General features: G+C 54.5%; 9 protein-coding genes across 9 annotated transcripts; 5 read left to right on the plus strand and 4 right to left on the minus strand.

Moving 5' to 3' along the window:
• Positions 1–3758: 3758 nt before the first annotated feature.
• On the minus strand, positions 3759–5119 carry GGS23DRAFT_600762 (uncharacterized protein; the record flags this gene model as incomplete). The annotated part of the gene is made up of 2 exons (XM_051519117.1): positions 3759–4943; positions 5003–5119. The coding sequence occupies 2 exons, from the start codon at positions 5117–5119 to the stop codon at positions 3759–3761; spliced, it is 1302 nt and encodes a 433-aa protein (XP_051367731.1).
• Positions 5120–6577: 1458 nt separating this feature from the next.
• Positions 6578–7126, plus strand: GGS23DRAFT_600763 (uncharacterized protein; the record flags this gene model as incomplete). The annotated part of the gene is made up of 2 exons (XM_051519118.1): positions 6578–6610; positions 6677–7126. 2 exons carry the CDS (start codon positions 6578–6580, stop codon positions 7124–7126), a joined length of 483 nt encoding a protein of 160 aa, XP_051367732.1.
• A 1089-nt stretch (positions 7127–8215) lies between these two features.
• On the minus strand, positions 8216–10038 carry GGS23DRAFT_341796 (uncharacterized protein). Its single transcript, XM_051513049.1, has 4 exons — positions 9849–10038; positions 9036–9763; positions 8868–8980; positions 8216–8800 (listed from the first exon to the last, which is right to left on the minus strand). Exons 1-4 carry the CDS (start codon positions 9919–9921, stop codon positions 8482–8484), a joined length of 1233 nt encoding a protein of 410 aa, XP_051367733.1. The 5' UTR covers positions 9922–10038; the 3' UTR covers positions 8216–8481.
• GGS23DRAFT_341782 (uncharacterized protein) lies at positions 9844–10955 on the plus strand. The gene has a single exon (XM_051513048.1). The coding sequence runs from the start codon at positions 9999–10001 to the stop codon at positions 10821–10823; it is 825 nt and encodes a 274-aa protein (XP_051367734.1). The 5' UTR covers positions 9844–9998; the 3' UTR covers positions 10824–10955.
• Positions 10956–11147: 192 nt separating this feature from the next.
• On the minus strand, positions 11148–11765 carry GGS23DRAFT_600765 (uncharacterized protein; the record flags this gene model as incomplete). Its single annotated transcript, XM_051519119.1, has 1 exon — positions 11148–11765. The coding sequence occupies one exon, from the start codon at positions 11763–11765 to the stop codon at positions 11148–11150; it is 618 nt and encodes a 205-aa protein (XP_051367735.1).
• A 1797-nt stretch (positions 11766–13562) lies between these two features.
• On the plus strand, positions 13563–15104 carry GGS23DRAFT_607768 (S-adenosyl-L-methionine-dependent methyltransferase; the record flags this gene model as incomplete). The annotated part of the gene is made up of 3 exons (XM_051520102.1): positions 13563–13742; positions 13969–14897; positions 14945–15104. The coding sequence occupies 3 exons, from the start codon at positions 13563–13565 to the stop codon at positions 15102–15104; spliced, it is 1269 nt and encodes a 422-aa protein (XP_051367736.1).
• Positions 15105–15630: 526 nt separating this feature from the next.
• GGS23DRAFT_341841 (DEAD-domain-containing protein) lies at positions 15631–17203 on the minus strand. Its single transcript, XM_051513050.1, has 3 exons — positions 16997–17203; positions 15861–16901; positions 15631–15792 (listed from the first exon to the last, which is right to left on the minus strand). Exons 1-3 carry the CDS (start codon positions 17112–17114, stop codon positions 15734–15736), a joined length of 1218 nt encoding a protein of 405 aa, XP_051367737.1. The 5' UTR covers positions 17115–17203; the 3' UTR covers positions 15631–15733.
• A 187-nt stretch (positions 17204–17390) lies between these two features.
• Positions 17391–19341, plus strand: GGS23DRAFT_587375 (uncharacterized protein). Its single transcript, XM_051517480.1, has 2 exons — positions 17391–17685; positions 17746–19341. Exons 1-2 carry the CDS (start codon positions 17596–17598, stop codon positions 19183–19185), a joined length of 1530 nt encoding a protein of 509 aa, XP_051367738.1. The 5' UTR covers positions 17391–17595; the 3' UTR covers positions 19186–19341.
• GGS23DRAFT_587376 (uncharacterized protein) lies at positions 19342–21103 on the plus strand. The gene is made up of 2 exons (XM_051517481.1): positions 19342–20041; positions 20107–21103. Exons 1-2 carry the CDS (start codon positions 19587–19589, stop codon positions 20840–20842), a joined length of 1191 nt encoding a protein of 396 aa, XP_051367739.1. The 5' UTR covers positions 19342–19586; the 3' UTR covers positions 20843–21103.
• The last annotated feature ends 668 nt before the right edge of the window (positions 21104–21771 follow it).

Below are 21771 nucleotides of genomic sequence, written 5' to 3' on the forward strand. Positions count from 1 at the left end.
AGGGGGGAGGGGGGCAGCCCACCCTCCATCTACCATCTATCACATAACCACGGGCCACCCCCCCGCGGGCCACCCCTTAATATACCAAAAAACGCTAAAATAAGCCCTTTTATAAATTAAATAGCTCACCTAAATAAATTCGGAAAATTATAAAAACTAAACTAGATTAATGCCCGTTACTTAATTAATCCCTAAAGCGCGCCGGAGCCTTAATTACGCGCGGTAATCGGACGCGTTATAGTAATTAAGTATCCTATTTATCCTCGCTTGATAGGCTTATAGCCTCCTCCTAGGCTACCGTTACTACTACCTCCTTTTATTACTATTATTACTCGATTACGGCTTCTAACGTAATATTAGGTAGCTATTAGCTATCCTAATCGTTCGCTAATATCTCGTAAAAGGATTAAAAGCGCTTATTTAGGTTAGGAATAGCCCTCCTTTTCGGCTAGCTTTTTAGCTCTAATTAAGCCATTAACGAGGAAATCTAGTAATCTCTAAAAGCTAGCTTCGTATAAAGGTCGTAATAATCGTTAGTAACGTTCCTAAGCGTTACGCGAGTATATAGAAATCGATTAACGGCGAATTTCCTAGCCTTATTAATCGCGTTTAACGTCGAGACCTAAACCTCTAAGCTCTCCTTTTTAAGGTTCTTTCGTTAGTTCGTTTTAGCCATATCTTTCTCCTATTAAAGCTTAGGGTATACTAATGCCTTATTACGGCTTATTAGTTAATTCCTAGTTACCCTAAAGCCGGTATAAACGTTTTTCTTAGTAAAGGCGTCGATTCTCGCCGCGTATAAATAACGTAAGAAGTTTAGCTTATTAATCGGCGCGGTATCCGTTAAGGAGTATAACTAGCTTAAGTACTTTCTATAAGTTATTTTAAAAGCGTTAAATAAGCTATTATCGAATAATTATAGGCCGTAAGAAGTATACGCTAATAGGAAATATAGGTAAATATTATACCGAAAATAGGTAGCCATAAACTTATCTTAAGATCGTAATACGTTAATAATACTCGCTTATAAAAAATCAGAAAAAGATCGTAAAAATACGAAATTAACGTTAGTTAATTAAGAAATAAATAAACTAATAATTATATAGCTTTTATAGCCGTCCAGGATTAATAAGCAGGCGTTAGACTCGTAGGAAAGAAGGCTATCCGTTTCCTTAATAAATACCCCCTTTAATTACTTTAACGCGATATAGCTATCCGACTAGCCGTTATCTAAGGTAATAAAGTACTAATCGGCGATCTCCTTAAATTAATTTATAAACTAAGTCGTTTAAAGCTCCTTTCCTTTAAAGATAATATCCGGTTAAAGAATATAACCCGTAGCGCTAATATACTCGATAAACGAGGCCTAAGTCCTAAGCTAAGAGCTCTTAACGATCGCTTTTCTAGTATTTAAGCTCCCGAGAACTAAGCTATCGAGCTTTAATACCTTAATTAATATAGAAACGAAAGAATAAGGCTAGATAAGGCTCCTTACCCTAGCTAAGTATAATACCCCCTTTATCGACGTTAAAGGTAAAATAAGGCTTTATCCAGCCGTATTTAGCCTCCCGGATATCGAAATACTAATTTATAGCCTTTTAATTAAAGTAATTAAAACGCGAAGCTTTAGTTTTACGCCCGGATTTTAGCGTAATTAAAGGGTTACGCTTTAAGAAGTTATAGAGCTAGTTCTTACCAAAAGGCCGTAGATCGCCGCTCGCGTTTAAGATATCCTAAGTAATTCCGCGAATAATACGGTAATTAAGAGCTAGCCCTAACGTTTCCTAACGTAAAACCTACGAAACGAACTATTCCTCCTACTTATTCGTTAAGCGCTATAAAAATTAAAGCTCTAATAACGCTAGCCTACCCTAAAGCCGAGCCGCTAGCGTAGTTCGCGAAACGCCGTATATAATAATTAAACGGCGTATCGAAACGCCTTCTTAAGTAATAAATCGAATAATAAACGCCATAAAATCCTCGTTAACGAATTTTATAGCAAAAGAAGCTTATTTAATCGAGATCTAATTAATATTTACTCGTATTAATTAGGTAGTAATTTATAGTTATATAATTCCATTTACCGCTGTTTTTAACTAATAATAACCCCGGTAATACGCATCCGATTTAATCCGAAAAAACGCCAGATTAATAATAAAGCTCTACACGAATTATATTTATAGTATTTCCTAAATAGCTTTAAAACTAATGGGAAGCGGTATAATCTAAAATGGCCTATTTTAGCGTTTTTTAGTATATTAAGGGGTGGCCCGCGGGGGGGTGGCCCGTGGTCATGTGATAGATGGTAATTACCGATCTCTCCCCCAGCGGTTATCACTGCAGATCACCCGCCTTAGTGCACAAGAAGATAAGGCTGGCAGGCGAGCCCACCGCCGACCTAACCGCTTGCCTCTTCCGGCCGTCGTGAGAGCTGCTGCTGCTACCCCAGCTACAGGACGTCATTTAATATGATAGCAGGGAGTTGCCTGCAGAGGTGCGCCGATGCCCCCAGACCTTCATCTATTCTCGAGTGCGTGACGGCGTCGCGTCGCGCTCTCACACCGCCGGATCCGGGGGACGAGGCGAGAACCGAGCAGTTTTCACGTCCCGTGCCGCTAGGCACAAGTGTCCGGGCCCAGGCTGTCATGTCATGTAACGTTCAACATTGCGCTGTGATGTTGTGTGGGTATGTATGCGTTGCCTGCGCGTGTGTGAATAGGTGGGAAATCTCAGCATCCTCAACAACGTCCCAAAGCGAATTAGGGGGAGGATTTCAGACGAAACTGCACCCGTCTCCCGTAGTAAGGCTTTTCAGCTGAAATAACTCCCCCTCCCATCCCGTCCCCACCGGTTGATAAAGATGTGGTAATTTCCATCGCGTCGCTGTCGGCGGGGTTGCATTGCAGCCAAGTTACCCAGCTTAGCATCGGTATACGCGTCCTTCTAGATCCGGACTTGAGAAAGGGCTCATTCCAGTTCGCCCGCGACAGAATTGCAACTTCGTTATCATCACCGAGCAACGAGCCACTGATCAGTCCGAACCTGGGTTTCTATATCGGATCAGTGGTGCGTTGCGGAACAGGGGGATATGGCTTGGTCGGACCCCTGAATCGGAGCAGATTCGGTGGGTATAGCGGCACAAAACCCCTTCTACTCGTCTCCTACCTATTTTGGATCTCGGTTTCCCCAGTTCTCGATATCGTAGGTATGTCCACCATGATTCCTGACTCTAGGTGAGCTACTGGGCAGTCCTTCTCTTTCGCGCACATCACTAATACCGAGGTCCTCGGTCTTGCCCGTCCTTAGGTGAATATTAAAAGTTACTACGTTCGAGTTGTCGCTGATCCTGCGCTCTCAAGCATCTATCTAATAGGGAATTAGTTTCAGTCTTCGATAAGGAATTCCCTCTCGTTTACCCTGTAACCACTAGAACAGTGCGACACCACGGTTTCGGGTCCTGCGCTATAAATATTACAACATCGCGAAAGCCACTACGTTTAACGTAACGTAACCGCTGAAAGACCATTCTGAACGGAATTTCACATCGCCAACCCTTTTTATATTACACTCATATTCTTCTCCAATTCCAGGCACCCCTTTGGTGTACTAATAAGGAAAGTGAGTGCGTGTCTCGAGTTTCTATTCGTGCAGGTAGTAATGCCTAGTATCATCAGTAACGAGATCCTGCTCGCCCCCTCGTCTGTCAATCGTCACATACCTTTCCGGGCGAGCTATCAGTTGTCATTTTCTACGCGGGACTACTTTGCCTTCTCAGTGTCACGTCGCCGCCTCTTAGAGACTCGCTGCACCCCCGTCAGAGCTTCTACGATCTCCATGTCTGCGCTTCTTCCTCTCTTCCGCGCTGTGGTCGATGGGTTCTCCACTGTGCTTGAGTCGCAAAGCTCTATGGAGGAGCCCCGAGGTGGTAGATCCCCTGCCAAGGGCTGGGTGGCGGGTACCGTCGGGGCCTCGCTATCACTATGACTCGGTCTAGGTTGTAGTCCCAGCCCGGGCTCGGGCTCGGGCTCGGGCTCGGGCTCGGGCGCTGGTTCCGGTGCTGTGGCTACCGCCGTTTTCCTCATCTCAGGAGTATCCATGCCAATAACCCCATCAGGAAACCATTCGTCGTCACTGTATTCCAGGTGAGGAGGAGATATACCGAAGCGATTTAGCTTCAGAGCCGTGTCCGGCGCGGGCGTCTTGGTCCCCGACTTGGCGCTAGACTTTTGGGGGAAGATCAAGGGGTCGTCATCCCACAACGCGGACTCTTTAGGGGTACGCTCATATGTCATGAAATTCTCTGGGGGCAGTTCGTGCCTCCACGACATTCCAGGCAGAACCCCCCATCTTTTATCCCAAATGCCCCTATCCAACCATAGCTTCTTGACCCTCTCGTACGCCCTCGTGTTGATATCGCACGGAACAGAAGTAGGGTCTTTGCCGACGTTCAACTCGCGCTCGATTCGCTTCCTCTCCCTTGACAGCTGGTAGATGAATTGTCGAATCGGGCGCGACTCCTCGCGCTTGCAGGGGGGCTCGGTCAGTCTTTCGGCCGCCTGTATTGCTGGGTTTTTGCGCTGGAAGGGCTGGCTCCTGTGAAAGTGGTGGTGTGCGACGGGAGGGAGATATACACCGTCTAAAATGTCGTCCATGCCTGCAGTCTCCGGCTCGGGTTCGGACTCGGGTTCGTCGGGGTCTTGATGCTTCCATAGTCCATCGTCCATCGCATTCCATTTGTGGTTCCAGATGCGTTGCCGAACCCATCTCTTTCTAGCCTTTTCTCGAGCAAATGATTTAGAGGGCATACCCAAGGGCGTGCCACCTTTCACCAAAAGCGTTTTCTCTTCGTCACCGGTTTGGTCTGAGAATTTTTGGCGTGGATACGAGGCATTGCGATCCCCCATGTACAAAAGTTTTCGCGCCTCGCGGGTCCTCTCTTCGGCCTAACGCTCTATAGGGTTTCTGTTCGAGTAGAAGAATACGACGGTTTAGGTACGTATACTAGTGGGCTCCGGTTGAAGCGCTCCCTGTCCTGCTCCAGTCGCTCCGGGTGCGCAACGAGCTCTTCAAGAGCCTGTTGGGCCTTGAATAGACACCGACTTATAACACTCTCACCCATGACTGGAACTTCTGATATTAGTGTTTCTAGAATCGGATGGGTTTGGGGAAACCAGGAAACCATGAATGAGAACGATGGAGACTCACACATTTAGTACTTGCTCTTCAGGTCATACGGATGATTCACCACATATCAGTTCGAATTATTCGTGACTCGAACTGGCAAGCTGTGCTACTTAATGTAAAGCAGCAAACATTCTACTCATCACTTTGGTTTCCCGTATTGTGCTACGAATGTGTCATGGTGTGAGCTGTATAACCATCGGCATATTGATACACCCCCTTTTTCGATAGCGTCGAGGCTGGGTCTGGATATCGGGATGAGGCTATAGCGTGTAGATATTACCATAATATCTGATGCAGGCGGTCCTATGCCGTAAAATACGGCGTAGTAAAAATTCGACTGACACAGAGGCATCCAAGGTGAGAGGTAGATATTGCAAATGTATTAACCACGACAGGGCCCTGAGGCAACCCGATTATAACATGCCCAGTCCAGTCCAAAGAGTACACTGAAAGTCGAAGTGTATAACACTACATGTTGTATCTTGGCTTGAGATATTCCTTGAGTAGAACGCTCAGGATGTCCTATTGAGTATAATATTCATTAGCGTAACCATACTCCCAGTTCTTACAGGGCAACGGGAAAAGCTAGTAGGTAGTGGAAGTCGAAGGCAATAGAATCATTCATGTCCGTGAGTTATTGTGATCACAGCCATCTCCTACGACTCAAAAAGATGGGAGTCTGGGGTTGGATGTTTATTTTCATATCCGGTCAAAATCACACACTCTCACAACACTAGGGCGAGGCGATGCAGATATCATTTTGGACGGACCCGGAACCCCTAATAGGATCCAGTGCTCCTCTGAGATAGAGCCGAAGACCAACGTGGTCATATTTTACGATTGTCGTACTGCCAAACCTGCTAAGCTATCGAAGACTCTCCCGCCCCTTTCAAGCACGGATGTCTTCGCAAAGTCGCCGTGATAGAATAGGCTAAACTCTGGTTTATTAATTGGGGGCACTGAACAGGACTATATTGAATCCCGGTTAGAATGGCGCCGTGGCCACCTTTGGACGACCTAGAAAGTTGGCGAGGGAGCGGATGTTGTTCCGGCTGGCAAAGAGTATCCCAGAGCAGCTCGAACCTCGGAAGAAGCTGAAACAGATGTGCCATCTCTCATGGAAACGAGGGCCCATGCGCCGAGCCAGAGGGTACGAATACGGTACGCAAGAGTTTTCGGTTCACGGACGGTCCCGATGTGTAGGTCTTCGAAGTTGTCGATGCGGCGAGATTGTACTAGGCTTATATCGTCAACTACCTTCCGTCGCAAGGATGGGACGGTCCCCAGGTAGAGATATTCACGGGCCTCAAGAACGGATCCTTGCATTCATCACTGGTGGTCAACATCTTTCTGCCCCCCTGTCAAAGCCACCGCCAGGCTTCTCTTGCGCCACATGCTTCAAGCGCTCGACTATTCGGCGGCCAAGGTTTTCGTCCACCGGGACGTCAAGCGCGAAAATATACTCTACTAGGCGTCGCGACCTGACTGGCAGCACCATTTCGTGCTTGGCGACTTCGGGCTTTGCTGTAGCGTAGCAGATTCCACGTCGTTCTTCGGGACGAAGGCTTACATGGCTCCGAAGCTGGTATGTGGGGGAGCTCAGACGGTGGAGATCGATGTGTGGTCGCTCATGGCCACGATGCCGTGGGCGGTCGATGTAGACAAGTTCCGCGAGATGCTGGCGGCGATCGAAGCGCCGGGCGATGCCCAGGGGATGGCCGTAAGGGCTGCTTTGTGCCTGGCGGCGGGTCCGAAAATAGTGAGAATCGACCCAGCCGGACGGGCCTCGGCGGTGCAGATGCTCGTCAAATTCTTCGACGGGAAGGGACCCACCCGCCTCGACGGCGAGTCCCAGAGATCGGCTAAAGTGGTATCGAGGCTTCGGGCACGCAGGGCGCATCTCGTACGACGAGGTCTCAAAGCACATACTGGAACGTCTTAAGCCCCGTTATAGATCAGTCCCGGGTTCACAAGCCTTGGACCTCCCCGACCCTCAACCCCATGAATTGAGAGGGCACCGCGGTCGACGGCCCCATTCTCCATCCTATCCTCGTCTCGCGGGCGGAAGAGGGCGAGGATGTGAACGAGTTTCTTCTGTGAACAGAACTCTCTGGGGGGGAGTAGCAGACCAAGCCTTAGTAATCAACCCCTTTTGTGGAGCTCGTACGTCGGTTAGTGTTGCGTCATAATACTTGGCTGATGACCAGCCAAGTATTACCAGGTTGCAGTGGATGACAAGGGCTGTTACGGGGAAACAATCCTGGGTTGCACTGGTGGCACCTACGTCATACCATCGGCGATTATTGGACAAATTGCCCGATGTTCCCTATTGAGATAAACAGTCTCGTCACAAACCGAATCTCGAATCAACACCGCATTGCTTCACGCACTGTTAGCTACGACAAGGGGGACGGTAGGTCTTCCACCGTCCTCGACATCCCGAGTAATACGTAAAATACCATCGCGAGCTTCGCCGACGTGGCGCGAGACCCGCAGCTCCATTGATCACGCTTAAGCCACCGCTATCACCGCGTCCTCCCATACCGTCGCGGTCGAGGATGTAAAGCACTCGGCGATACGAGGCAGCATTAGTAGACAGCGCCGTAGCCACCCCGCTAGCACGCCACCTAGCAAGTAGTCGACCTCGAGAACATCCCACGGCACATATAAGATGAACGATTCCCCTCCTTTCGCATCCTCAACGTGCCTTCGAGCACACAGCCTCGAGCACACCGTTTGACCACCAGCCATTCGAAGTCCGTCCATAACGCCGTCCGCCCCCTTCGAGTCGCCTCGAACACGTCTCCGTCACCACAGCCACAGATCGCTCTCGTCGCCGGAGGCAACTCTGGCATCGGTAAGGCCATCGCGCACTCGCTCGCGCGTCGTACGGGACCGCGGGTATCACGTCATCGTCGGGTCTCGCGATATCGAAAACGGGCGCCGCGCCGCGGAGTCGCTGCGGGCTAAGGGGTACCTCGCATCGCTGTGGGCCTCGGTCTGACCGATGAGGCGATTAGGCGTCGATACAAGCCGCGGCGCGCGCTATGGAGGAAAAGCACAGCCAGCTCAACGTGCTCGTGAACAACGCCGCCGTAGTCGCCGAGTCCAACCCGCGGAACGAGGGACCCAACGTGCGCGAGAGCTCTGAGTACAGCTTCACGCCGAGCCTGCTCGGGCAGCAACGAGGATATTACCTGGTAGTTGTGACTCGTTTCGCTCCGTACCGACAGTTAACCATCGTGATCCCTCCCCCACACCCGACACCATTAAATGTAGTCAGTATGCACACAGCTTTCAGATCATAGTCGCGGCGAATGTGAGTAGTAACCCCAATTTGTCCGAAATCGCATACCATTTACGGAGATCCCGGCCGCGCTCCGAATCGGGCGGGCACGACCGTGCTGCTATCAGATCGCCAAAAGTCCGTATCGAACACTTGTCGTAATCTCGATACTTGACCCGGCGCAAGTTCTCCCATTCCTCCTCCGTCCTGGCGCGCCAGAGTTGCTCCGGACAGGGAATCGGTAGCGAGCGGCAATTGACGACGCTCGAACATAAGACGCCAAACTTCAGATCGATCACGCGACTCATGAGGAACCAAGTGATGGAGAATCTGTCGCGAGGTTAAGTTAGGTCAAGCGAGAGTAAGGCTAGTATGATAGAAGATGAGGTCCTCTCACCGTCGTCGCGTCTCGGCGTGGACCCAACTCTCCCACGTCACGTTTGTATCTGTCAGATCCTCGACAACGAAGGGGAAGCCTTTGATGATCGTGGTGCACCTCTTACAATATAGCTAGTACTCGTTAGGCCCACGCTTTCCGGCACCATCACTAGGCTCAGCACGTTACCTCGAAGACCATGAGCATCTGCAGACGCACCCTGGGGATTTCGTTGGCGGATCTGCTGTCGAGGGCGAACATGATCATGTATATGATCTGAGCCTGCAGCCCGTAGATCACCTCCTCGACCGAGGAGCCGGGGAGGTCGCGCAGGAGGCGCCTGTTCTCCTCGTCGACCATGTTCCAGAAGGCGTCGTCGGTGACGTGCCCGCGGTTGCTGTACAGCCGCGCGAGGTCGGAGCAGGTGGCGATGGTTCGAGGGAGCTCGGGGTGGTACCAGTAGCCGTGGCTGAACCACGAGAAGGTCTCGCGGTTGGTCATCATGAAGGGTAGCCCCCACACAGCCTCGAGCACGAACCGCACGCCATGCTGGGCGATCGGGTCGGCGCGGAGCTCGTCAGCCGAGCGTGGCGACGAGTCGGGCAGCTTCAGCGTGCTCGACGCGCCGAACCCCGAGATGAGTAAGCCATACACCGAAGAATCGAGAGTTGCGACGGACAGGTCGTTGGCGGCCGGCTGGCCTGACGCGTTATCCAACGTCCCAGCTGTGTTGGCGGCCGGGGTTATGGCGGTCTGCTCGTAGACGCAGTGCAAGCCCTTCCTGCTACAACGATGGCAGGTGGGCTCGAAGCTACACTTGACTTTGGCCGAGTGGCATTCCATGCAAGAGCGCTGCCGTTTTCTAGGTCGACTTTGCGCGCGGCGGCAGTAGGTAACGTGGCGTTTGTAGGCCGCGTCTAGGGGGGCAGAGTTAGTTTAGCAAGATCCCGGAAATAGAAGGAAAGCCAGGAGAGCGGAAAAGGGGAAAGGGGTCTGGTTCACTCGTAGTGATGGGCTTATTGCACAAGTCGCAGAACCGCACCAAACCCGATGACCCCGCGCTGTGGTTCTCCATGGTTACGCGTCGGGGTTAGATCTGACTGCGCGGCAGCCTGATTTTGGAGATGAGATTCGACGAGACAGAAAGAAAAGATGAAGGTAAATGGGTATTCAAGGCTTCAACTAATTTCATCAACTAACGGGTATTTTGATGACGTATTTGTCAGCAGGACGACTGGGGATCGTCGACTTCTCTTGGCCCCGTATATCTACGCGTGGGACTATGGAGTTTTTCAAGTTAACGAGGTGGACCTTTTTTGGCGCCGAGAATTGAAGCTGGAGACAAGTAAACGCGTTTACGCGCCACAGCGATTCTACACCTACGTTCATTCCTATCTCCGTAGAGAGTTACTAAGATCTGACTTGCGAATGATGCCTTTATTCCCGTTCCCATTCCCATATACACGGGCTACCACCGGACATTCGGCGATACATCGCCACGTGCAGCTAGCATCTCGTCAACTCACTGTGCGCACGCAATTCCATTCTCAAGTGCCTCTCTTCCCTATCAATAACAACAACCCCCATCCTTCCTCAGCCGAGCCCCCATCCCCGAGCTGGCGATGTCCTTTTACCATTCGCCAACATCATCTCTGCACCGCCGCTGCTCCCCCTTCGATAAGGCGAGCCGCTGACATGCATAAACAAGCTCTAAGCACCTCTACGCCGTCTCCGCAGGGTCCTTTGTTCGTGCGGGTTGGGGCGTCTAACCGGCGATCCTTCGTCGACGCCAGTCAGCCACGCCGTGCGTTGCCTCGCCAGCCAATCGCCGTCCGCGCGCGCAGTCCCAACAAACGGCGCAAGTCGTCGAATTCTGTTGATTCTCCGCGGCGATCGCTCCTGGGATCCGCCGCGGCGTTCTTATCTCCCGAGCGGCCAATCGGCGGGATAAGACAGCTAGCCCCCCAGTCGAAATAGACGATAGCGAGGACCCCGACTTGCGCCCGCGGCCTCTCAGATACAGCGCCGGCGCGCCGGGACCTGCGCGGCGATTGGCGGCGCAGGTGTCGCAGAGCGGCGCAGATGCACCTGGGGCGAAGGCAGCGCGGTAGGTAGGTACTACTGGCGCCTTGCCCCCGGGCTGAGGCTTACTCGCGCTGCGGGTGCCAGCGGTCGAGGACACAGCAAGACAAATCACGGCTCACGATCACGAATTCCAGAGAATTTGCAAACAAGCAATAGATGATGGTATTCACACTTCTCTCGCGAATACCTAGGTATCTGAACAAGCTCCGCGCGCCCTCACGAAATCACAATTTGCGGCACGGCGGGGGCGCTCCCGCGGGGCGCCCGGTCCTCCCAGGTGGAGTGGACGAGGCGGGGGCGGGCGGCGACGACGCAGCCGACGCGGCAGGGGCCGTCGGCGTCCCAGCAGAGGTCGTCGTCGTCGGCCGCCGCCCCCAGCCCGCCCGCGTTGCGCGCCGCCGCGCGCACCTTGCGGTCCATCTCGGCGGCCCACGCGGCCGCCTGCTGCGCCGCCGCGCGGTGGTCGCCCGCGCCCGCGCCCGCGCCCGCCGACGCCCCCCGCCGGTACGCCCGCCGCGCCGCCCGGTACTGCCGCGCGCCGCGCAGCGCGTGCCCCAGGTACAGGTTGCACCGGGCGAGGGGCGGCGGCGGCGCGGGCTCGCCGTCGTCGGTGCCCCACGCGTCCGCGTCCGCGGCCAGGAACAGCGCCTCCGCCGCCAGGCTGTGCGCGTCGCGCTGGCGCTGCGGCAGGTCCGCGTCGGGCGCGCGCCGGTCGCGGTCGCGGTCGGCGAGCAGCGCGCCGCAGCGCCGCAGCGACGCGCTCACGTGGCGCCGCGTCTCGGCCTGCTCGTCGGCCGTCAGGTCGAAGCGGGGCATGCGCACGGTGTCGGCCATGGTCTGTCTGCGCGATCGGATGTGGTGGCGGTGGTGGTCGTGGTGGTGGTAAGAGCGGCGGCGCCTAGTTTGGGGAGGGGGTGGATGGGATGGGATGGGATGAGTCGATGATGAATCGCGGGATGGGCGTACAGAGCGCGCGCGCGGAGCAAGCAACAAATACGTAGGTAGGTTAGGTGGGTGGACAACGGGCCGACTTCACAACTCGATACAGCCGATCCGTGTTTGCTCGCGAACACGTGGTGGCCAGAGGACGCCTCGCACGACCTAGGCTATTTAATATCACGAGTCAATAGTTTTGTTTCGCCAAAAGCCTGCGGGTTGGCTTTGGTCCCGTTGTCTGGAAGCTCGCGCTGCGCTCCATTTTTCTTCGCACAAGGGCGTCTGTCTTATCTTAGGGGCGGCGACAAAGGGGGATCGCTATTCTAGAAATATGAAGACAAAGAAGTTCCATCAACAGAATTCAAAGGGGCGCTCAGGCGTCCCACGCCACGTCCGGCACTTCACCTGTACTTCTGGTAACCAGTAAGTAGTATATATGGCTGCCCACAAGGTCTTTGTAGTTTCTGTCGGCGGCTCTTCTCTGATGGTGATGGGGCCTGAGGAGGCAATGCTGGTCGTGGTCCCGCTCAGCCTCAGCACTTTTCTCGACGGTGTTCAGCACCCCTCTCCTCTGTCTGTTTGCAAGAGGGTCGAACGCAACGTGACTCCTTGCTATCCTATATACGGGATCGCCGGGAAAGCCGAACGGCAAGCTGCCTCAACCCCGGTAAATCGATATGGGTAAATCGTGGCGCAAGACATATCCCTTAGCCACCCCGAGCAGTCATATTTACGCACAGCTACACAACACAGCACACGATCGATCGGTATGAATAAGAAAAACGGGCCGGGGTAACCGACATTGCTGATGCGACGATGCTTAATGAATTCAGAGCCACGTTTATGTATGGGCGCATGCGCAACATGGCGATCGAGACGGGACCGATCGCGCTCCCGAGACCCCCGATCCGATCGCCAAGCTGCGCGCCATGCAGGGAGCGGGAGGCCCGCACGCGCGGCGGCCTGCCGCTGGGACGCCTACTATAGGCCGGCTCTAGTTTTACGTACGTGAAAAGCGCGTCTCCCTCCACCAAGTCGGGCCGTCCGCGCGAGGCTGCTGCTGCGGCCGGGGCCAACATATCTTGCGGGCTGCGCAACCGTCCGCACAGCAAACACGGATCGCGCGGGGCGGCCCGTCCAGCCGCGCATCTCTCGTCTTCGCACAGCTTCAGGACAGGGAGATAACGCGGTGTTACGTGCCAAGGGGATTTGTCTAGGAGATATTGCCGGCCGTTGTAGCTAGCAGGGTAGAGTAGGTAAGCTAAGCCGTCGGTCCGGGTGCTGAACGCATCCTCAGTAAGCATCACCCCCCTCCCCGCAAGGGGGAAGATCAGACACCCGTGCATTCTCATTGGCATCGATACGCGGAGCGAAAGGCATCAGCGAATAGGGATTAGATCAATAACTCCGCGCCCCGGGCTGCTGGGTAACCCCAACAAAAGGACACAGGGAATGGCGTGTACGACGTGATAGCTGGCACGGCGATGTGGGAATCCAGCAACATGCAAGCCCTTATAAGCCCGGGGCGCGTCTAGATACCGCTTACATGTGTGCCGGCAACATCTTTACCCAGCTGTAGACGGCATCCCGGGCGCCCGCATTCATAATCCCGCACGGCTCGAGAACGCGGGTGCAAAAAGCTGCAGGCAAGGGACCGAGAAGAGAGGGTAGAGACACATCCCGATGGGCGATCAGATGACAGTGTCTGCGCTCGCAGACATCATCCGGCAGCAGGCGGATATCCTAGAGACCAGTCTGCCGCCGCATGCTTATGCCGATGAACACGGCGATCCAAGCCTCGCCGTCGCGAGGTCGAAGCTCCTCGAGGCTTGTGATAAGCTGAACCATCTCGTTACCGGCCCCATTGAATGGTCAGTGGCGAAGGAGGGAGGCGAGGAGGGGTTGCCCGTCTGCCGCCCGCCGAGGTAATCGAGAGCTAACATTGGCCACAGTATGCCGCGCCATCTCTCCTTACCGTCTTTCTCCTAATGGCATTTCGCATCTGTTTATTTGGGCACGATCTCCGATTGGAGAGTCGAGAGGTTCTGGACTCCTGGGTGAGCGTTGTTGACACGAAGTAGATGTGATGGGCATCGCGCAGGGCCACCGGGTGCACGCCGCACTGCAGTATGCCTGCCACTTCCGGCTCGCTTCGTACGTGCCCGAGGACGGCACACCGATCACGTACGACGATCTGGCGCAGCGTGCCGGCGTCGAGACGTCGCAGTGCGCGCGCGTGCTGCAGCTGCTCATGACATACCATATCTTCCGCGAGCCGGGCACGCGCATCGTGGCGCACAACCGCAACTCGCGCGTCTTACTGGACGAGGATACCGGCATGGCCGTCGAGTGGCTGACGCAAGACTCGCTGCGCTCGAGCGCCTTCTTCACCGAGACCAGGGCTGCCCCGCGGAAGTGGTCTGGCAGCCGTCGCAGTAGTAGCGGCGATGGCCAGGACGAGACGAGTCGGATCGCGCCGCTAGGCCCGACATACGCTGTAGATCGACATATTGCTTCCGGCTCTCCACGGACGGCGGCCGAAGTGACGTCGACGAGTGGGGATAGATATGCGCGCGCCATGGCTGGCATGGCAAAGCGGCGACAGCTCAGCGTCGAACATCTGGTACATGGCTTCGACTGGGCAAGCCTGCCCAATGGCGCAACGATCGTTGATGTGGGCGGCGGCAACGGGCATTACTCCAAGGCCATCGCCGAGGTCAACCCTGGCCTCAACTTCGTTGTACAGAACCTGAACACGACAGCAGAGGAGGTTACAAAGAAAGAGGGGGTGGCTAATCTCGGTGGCCGCCTGAGATTCGTGGAGTACGACTTCTTCACGCCGCAACCCATCACGCATGGAGATGTCTATCTGCTTCGGCGGATTTTACACCTGCACTCCGACGGGGATGCAGTGGACATCCTACGGTCTCAGCTCTCTGGTATTCGGAAACCTGGGGCCAGAATCGTTGTGATGGATAATATTGCGGTCAGCAGCGGCACATTGAGCACTCTCGAGGAGCGCCAAACGAGGTAAGCAGGCTGTCTCATCGCCCCACCTCGGTCTAATATTTCACCAGGACGTTGGACATTGCGATGATGGCGCTCTTCAATAGCGTCGAGCGGGATGTAGACAGTTGGCGAGCACTGTTCAAGGCGGCAGACCCCAAGCTCAAACTTGTCAACGTGATTAAGCCACTCGGGAGCGCTTTGGCGGTGATGGAAGTCTGCATCGAGTAGTGTTCGTTATCTGGGGTCCAGTCAGAGTACGAAGAGTGTTGTTTACCGAGAGTTACCCAACGTGCATTTGGCTGTCGATAATTTGTGCTATAGATCTATGTATCGAATTCCTTGCTTATTACCTGCCACGGCGGTATCGGGACCTCAATCAAGTCACGCTTGTGCGGAGGTTTCTAAATTTTCTCTCTTCTCTGACAACAGACGGCCAGATGAGTTCGTGGAGAAACCTGAGTCCGGTGTGGTCAGGGTTGATGCGTCTCGGGGCCATTAAGAGGGCCAATCGCGTAGCATTTGGAATTACGAGTGCATTCCCTATATGTGCGACGAGGCGTGACATCCTCAGTCGAGCTCCCACGAGTTGAAGGTCTTTTGCACTTGGTCGCTAGAGACTTTCGATCTCGCGAGTGGGGACACAATCTGAGACTCTGCGCTATATGACTTAAGTTGTTAGCGGGAGTTTAGAACCATACTGACGAGATGCGACATGCCGTAAGGGCAGGTAAGTACTCACTTATAAACAACATGCCCATTTCCTCCCACTACTAAGACCTCCTCCAATCCGCGACGTCGCCTACTGGATGGTTACATCTATTTTAGGGAGAGCTGCCAAGTTCTCGATAAGTCGACAATCAAGAGATGAGATCAGCCACATTCATAGGCATCTCATCAATTTGCGTGGAATAGTACACTATACCCGTCAGTATTGTGTGTCCACGGAATTGTTGGGGAGGGAAGGGGTAGATGGAATCGACTCACGCTCAATATCGCGGAGGATTCGAACGTCCTCACTAGTAACAAAATTGATTGCCACACCCTTACGTCCAAAACGTCCGCTTCGGCCAATACGGTGGATGTAGTTCTCTCGGTTACTAGGTAAATCGTAGTTGATAACCAGGCTGACCTGTTGGACATCGATACCACGTGCCCAGACGTCGGTCGAGATCAGCACCCGGCTGTTGCCCTGTCTGAAGTCTTGCATGATACTGTCGCGCTCTTTCTGCGGCATGTCACCGTGCATGCTGCTAACAGTGAAGTTCGCCTCACGCATCTTGTCTGTCAACCAATCTACCTTGCGCCTGGTGTTGCAGAAGATGACAGCTTGGGTGATGGTGAGCGTGTCATAAAGATCGCAGAGGGTATCGAACTTCCAGTCCTCCTTCTCGACCGCGATGAAATATTGCTTGAGACCCTCGAGGGTCAACTCGTCACGCTTGACGAGGATGCGAACAGGGTCGGTCATGAACTTGGTCGTCATATCGAGGACATCGTAGGGTAGAGTAGCCGAGACGACGACGACTTGGGTGGCGGGCGGTAGGTATCGATAGACGTCGTAGATCTGCTCCCGGAACCCTTGGTTGAGCAATTCATCCGCCTCGTCGAGCACGAGCATCTTGATCTGACGAGTGCGCAGGTGGCGGCGACGAATCATGTCGGCGACGCGGCCGGGAGTGCCAGAGACGATGTGCTGGCCGTAGTCGAGCTTCCGGATATCCTCGCCGACGTTGGTGCCGCCGATGCAGGCGTGGCATTGGACATTCATGTAATCACCGAGCGCCATGACAACCGATTGGATCTGCGTGGCGAGCTCGCGGGTGGGAGAAAGTACCAGAGCCTGGGTCTCGCGGATGGCGGTATCGATGACCTGGAGCATGGAGATGGAGAAGGTGGCAGTCTTTCCGGTGCCGGACTGCGCCTGGGCGATGGTGTCGCGTCCCTTGCAGATCTGGACGATAGCTCGAGATTGGACGGCCGAAGGCGACTCGTAGCCGTACGCGTAGATGCCACGGAGCAGGTTCTCTACATCGGCAAGACTACAATCAGCATACGCACGTGGAGAGAAGAAGGGAATCGCGAAAGCGAGGAAGGGAGAGAGGGAGAGAACGAGGTCTCACCCTTCAGCGACATAGACTCGAAGGTGGGATGGACCGTGACCTCTTTCGAGGTGTTGAACTCCATCTTCTCGTCGGCACGGCGATCGATACCTCCTCCACTGCCTCCTCCTTCGGCCATGATTGCGGGTATTCTCGGGGGTTAGTATAAAATGGCAATGGTAAGATGCGAGAATGTATGCAGGAGGATCCGTAGATGATGTGAGAATGAAGCTGCTTGACTTGGCGATTCGGAGTATACGCAGTGAGAGGAAGAGAGAGAGCTCAACTGTCGACCTCACTTCAAGGTCGTCAAAATTTTATGGAGACGGCGGTAAGCAGGGTCTGTTTGGTACATAGGTACATCTATGGCTCGATAAAGAGATAAGAGACAGCTGAGAGCGAAAAGGGCTGCTTATGGCAACTATTAAGCATCCAATCCCTGTTTACAGTAGGAATTATATCCCATTGCTGCGCTCCATCAACTCAACTAGTATCCTCGACTCTTCATTCCCTACCTTCTCAGGTCGACCCCCATTTAGATCTTCTATATTTCTCGGCAGGTATAAATTCCACCTCAGGCTGTATCTCTGTTCATCTAGTTCTTTTCCCCGCTCCCCAGCATGCTCTTAGAAGAGCAGAGATTTCTGCACGAGGACCTCGAGCGCCTCGAGCAGGGCATCGCAGACCGTATTGGTGATGAGCCTAAGCACGTCCGTTCCTCCCTCCCTCCCTCCCGGGTCGAGAACCGCATTGCTAATACTGCCTCGCAGATACGCGACCGCCTAGCGCGAGACCACCAAATAGCCCAATTTCTCGATCGCATATCTTCGCAGTCCTCCAAACTCCTAACCATCTATCGCGATGTCGACGGGTCGAGGTCGCGTGAGATCCAGCGAATCGGTGCCGGCGATCCCATGGACGAATTCTACAAGCAGCTCGCCGACATCAAAAGCTTCCACGCGAAATATCCCAACGAGCCGGTTGAGAATCTAGAACGCGCCTATCGACCAAAGAGGGGGCCCGACGCCGAATCCCAACCGAGCATCGTGGATGCCATGTTCACCGGCGAGGAATCGTATGGCCGCTTCTTCGATCTCCACACCTGCCACGAGCTCTACCTCAACCTCACCAACGCCAAGAGGCTGAGTTATCTTCAGTACCTGGACCTGTTCGACAACTTCACCCTCGGTGCCGGCGGATTGAAGAGATCCGAAAAGATGACAGACCAATATTTCAACTACGTTGGCCAGCTGGCTCTCGATCTGGAGACCTTCATGCGGAAGACGAGGCCATTGGAGAACGTTGACAGGGTGATCGCCGACTTCGACAACGAGTTCAGTACCTTGTGGGAAAAGGATGAGATCACGGAATGGCAGAGCGAGGAGCCCAACTCGAAAGCCAACGGCGCCACCAAACAGTCGTTGGCGGCTGACGCGGTATGGTGCGACGACTGCGAGAAGGAGTTCAAGAATGAGAATGTATACAAGGGTCATCTATCGGGCAAGAAGCACATCAGGGCAGCGGCGGAACGAGCTCAGAGGTTACAAGGCGGGCCCGAGGGGCCGGATAGTATGTCCGACGGCGTTAGCGGGGGCGGGTCCTCCCCGTTCCGTTTGAAAGAGCGCGCCATCGCGGAGAGGGAATTCCGAGTGAAGCGGCTAGCGAGCGCGATGAGCACCGAGCGAGGCGATACGCGGGTCAACGTGGAGCGAAAGCAAGGTATGACGGAGCGCGAGAGGCAACAGGAGCTAGACAACCTGTTCAGCGTTGCCGCGGTTACGTCTCAGGCTAGGGATCCCGAGGACGGCGAGGAGAACGACGACGAAGATAGAATCTATAACCCGTTAAAGCTGCCCCTCGCTTGGGATGGCAAGCCCATCCCATTCTGGCTGTACAAGCTTCACGGGCTGGGCGTCGAATTTCCCTGCGGGATCTGCGGAAACTTCGTGTACATGGGACGTCGGGCCTTCGACAAGCACTTCAACGAGGCGAGGCACATTTACGGCCTCAAGTGCTTAGGAATTACCAACACGAGCCTCTTCCGGGACATCACGGGAATCGACGAGGCGCTGCGGTTATGGGAAAAGATGCAGAAGGATAAGCGCAAGGACAAGGTGGACGAGGGAAGCGTGGTGCAGATGGAGGACGCGGAAGGCAACGTGATGCCGGAGAAGGTGTACTACGATCTGCAGAAGCAAGGTCTGTTGTAGGGATGCCTCTGTTGAACTATTGGGGGTAATCAGCCATAGAGAGAGCTCACCACTAGTGCTGGCGTGAGGGAGCATAGAATCTGTCTGGGGGATTCGTCTTTATTCATTATGTGGTCTAGCTGGTTATTTGCCGTATATGCATATCATACCCACACCCGCGATGTATTCCCTTATCGATACTCTGTGACCGGGCTCCCACCGATTGGTCTGTGTCCCGCCAACATCCCTACGTGTGGACGGGAAGTCGGAGGATAACTGTGGGAGTACCTAATGTACCTGCCCGCGTTCTGTGGGCAGGCGTGTACCTACGTAGGGTACCCGATGCACCCCACCACGCCGCCCACCACCGTAGATTTATACCTACCTGCGGTGACGTTTTCAGGCCCTCAAAGAGGTAAATAATGCATTTGGTACATCCCTACCCACAACAGTCCCGATTCCGTCGCAATATTATCGTGGTTATTACTCAAGCTGCGTCCGACCTCGAGATCGCATGCTTCGAGGGAAATCGAGATGGAATTGGCATTCCACGGCGAACGAACGTCTGCCCCAACTCGACGCACCAACCTCACAACCCCTTCGCCGAGACCCGCGCGCCCGGCGGTAACCAGTACAATTCGAAGATGGCCTTGCTGAAGCCTATTCCTCCTCTATACACCGTGTACATATTACGTTCAACCGTCCGCAACAGCTCGCTCTATATCGGATCCACGCCCAATCCGCCTCGCCGGCTGAAGCAGCACAATGGCGACGTCCCAGGCGGCGCGGCGCGTACATCGCGAACCAAGCTGAGACCGTGGGAGATGGTTGGCCTCGTCTCCGGGTTTCCTGGGATGGTGGCTGCCTTGAAATTCGAGTGCGCATCCCTAGCCGGATCGGTCACCTTTGGGGTCTAGGTATACAGACTAACTGTTAACGTAGATGGGCCCTCAACAACTCTCACATATCCTCGCACATCCCGTCTTCGTCCCGGATCACGGTCTGGACCTCGAGGAAGCGGAACGGCATGCCTAAGCGCCCGAGGCACAACTTGGCCTTGATCGTCTCCAACATCCACCTCCTCCTGCGCGTCCCCAGCTTCTCGCGGTGGCCGCTGAGCGTGCATTTTTTCGCCCGTGACGCGCACGCGACGTGGAAGGAGTGGTGCAGCGCCGCGGACGAACCCCTCCGGAAAACGATCCGCGTTATGACGGATTTCGGCCCCCCGCGCCGGCGTGCGAAGAGGTCGAGAAGCCCCGACCCCGGCGACGGGGAGTCGGAGCCGCTTTGGGGCATCCACGCCCTACCACTGGATTACGCCCCGATGAAGGATTACGTAGCGAAGACCCAATCGCTGTACGACTTCGAGCGGGAGGGGGACTGCGTGGTGTGCGGAGAGCACCTCGAGCCCGGCGGCGGCCTGTATGCGACGTGCCCAAATGCCGGCTGCGAGGGTACGGGCCACGTAACCTGCTGGAGCAGGCACATGCTCGGGAGGGAGGCCGAGAAGCAGATCCTCCCCATATCCGGCCACTGCCCCGAATGCAAGGGGCCAGTCGTATGGGGCGATCTCATGAGGGAGATGAGCCTCAGGATACGGGACCCCAAGGAGATTGATAAGCTCCTCCGCAAGAAGCCGAGGAAAAAGCGAGCGACGCGGGCCGAGTCTACGACCTAAGCCTGCGCTATTTAGGAATGCGGGAATGCCTACCGGGAAACAGTGCAGTCACCGTGCAGGACCGCGCACGACAGCGTAGCGCTCTCACGCCGCAGTTGGATACTACCTCAGCATCGCGAGTAGTGGGTGACATTAGGTAGCGAGACGTCGATGATAGTCGACCGGATCAAGCTCAGGTTAGGGCGAGCTAGTTCCCTGTGCTACGTACGTGATATTTTCTAGGGATACGAGTGTATAGACAACGTTTCTCCTTCGGCTTACTCCCACGCTGCTGCGGTCCCCTGTCCGATGTTGCTTTTGATATGCGCGCATCCCTCTACGTAATCCGAGTCGATCGCGGCCTCGCTGTGAGAAACACCGATCGCATTCTCGACGCGCGCCACCCAACGAGCAGCTTCTGCAAAGGAGTTGCTTCTGCACACCTACTTCTATATCGGTGTACTCTGCAACGCGCTCTCTATCGCACACCGTAACTAGGACGGACGTTTCCTCGTATCTACCTGACGCAGCAATACCACCAGCAATACCACCTCACACTACGTAGGATAACGCGTAATTGTTGTCGACGATGATAGGCAGGGAGACGGGGTAGATCCCCGCAGCGGCGGCCCCTCCCCCTCCACCCCTTTTTTTTTCATTCTCGCAACCCAACAGCACCTCGGGTCCAGGGCAGGATGGGGCTTGGACTTGGGGCCGGTGGGAGGAATCGAACTGCTCGCGTGGTGCCCCGTCAGACCGAGCCAGAGGTATGGCGGACCGCCTTTTTGGACGTCACGGCTCTTCCATTGGCTCCTGGCAGGGCTTTATTGGTCTCGGCCCTGGCAAGTCTGCTTTTGATATCAATCCATCCCGCCCTTTTTTTCTTCTCTCTCGGTTCTGGGTTTTCCTTTATTTCTTGTCTTTTTGTCTTTCTGTTTCTTCTGCTTTTT

Source organism: Durotheca rogersii, assembly GCF_024521655.1.
Source record: "Durotheca rogersii strain YMJ 92031201 chromosome Unknown GGS23scaffold_38, whole genome shotgun sequence".
NCBI lineage: Eukaryota > Fungi > Ascomycota > Sordariomycetes > Xylariales > Xylariaceae > Durotheca > Durotheca rogersii.

What these genes read in the sequence shown, in the direction of transcription:
- GGS23DRAFT_341841 (XM_051513050.1), bottom strand. Translation starts at nt 17,114, where the DNA reads ATGGCCGAAGGAGGAGGCAGTGGAGGAGGTATCGATCGCCGTGCCGAC. An exon ending in CGAGTCTATGTCGCTGAAGG is followed by an intron (nt 16,902 to 16,996) that starts GTGAGACCTCGT and finishes TTGCCGATGTAG; the next exon opens with AGAACCTGCTCCGTGGCATC. An exon ending in AATCCTCCGCGATATTGAGC is followed by an intron (nt 15,793 to 15,860) that starts GTGAGTCGATTC and finishes TGACGGGTATAG; the next exon opens with TGTACTATTCCACGCAAATT.
- GGS23DRAFT_587376 (XM_051517481.1), top strand. Translation starts at nt 19,587, where the DNA reads ATGCATTTGGTACATCCCTACCCACAACAGTCCCGATTCCGTCGCAAT. An exon ending in GTGGCTGCCTTGAAATTCGA is followed by an intron (nt 20,042 to 20,106) that starts GTGCGCATCCCT and finishes CTGTTAACGTAG; the next exon opens with ATGGGCCCTCAACAACTCTC.
- GGS23DRAFT_587375 (XM_051517480.1), top strand. Translation starts at nt 17,596, where the DNA reads ATGCTCTTAGAAGAGCAGAGATTTCTGCACGAGGACCTCGAGCGCCTC. An exon ending in TTGGTGATGAGCCTAAGCAC is followed by an intron (nt 17,686 to 17,745) that starts GTCCGTTCCTCC and finishes ACTGCCTCGCAG; the next exon opens with ATACGCGACCGCCTAGCGCG.
- GGS23DRAFT_341782 (XM_051513048.1), top strand. Translation starts at nt 9,999, where the DNA reads ATGAAGGTAAATGGGTATTCAAGGCTTCAACTAATTTCATCAACTAAC.
- GGS23DRAFT_341796 (XM_051513049.1), bottom strand. Translation starts at nt 9,921, where the DNA reads ATGGAGAACCACAGCGCGGGGTCATCGGGTTTGGTGCGGTTCTGCGAC. An exon ending in CAATAAGCCCATCACTACGA is followed by an intron (nt 9,764 to 9,848) that starts GTGAACCAGACC and finishes CTGCCCCCCTAG; the next exon opens with ACGCGGCCTACAAACGCCAC. An exon ending in AGATGCTCATGGTCTTCGAG is followed by an intron (nt 8,981 to 9,035) that starts GTAACGTGCTGA and finishes AACGAGTACTAG; the next exon opens with CTATATTGTAAGAGGTGCAC.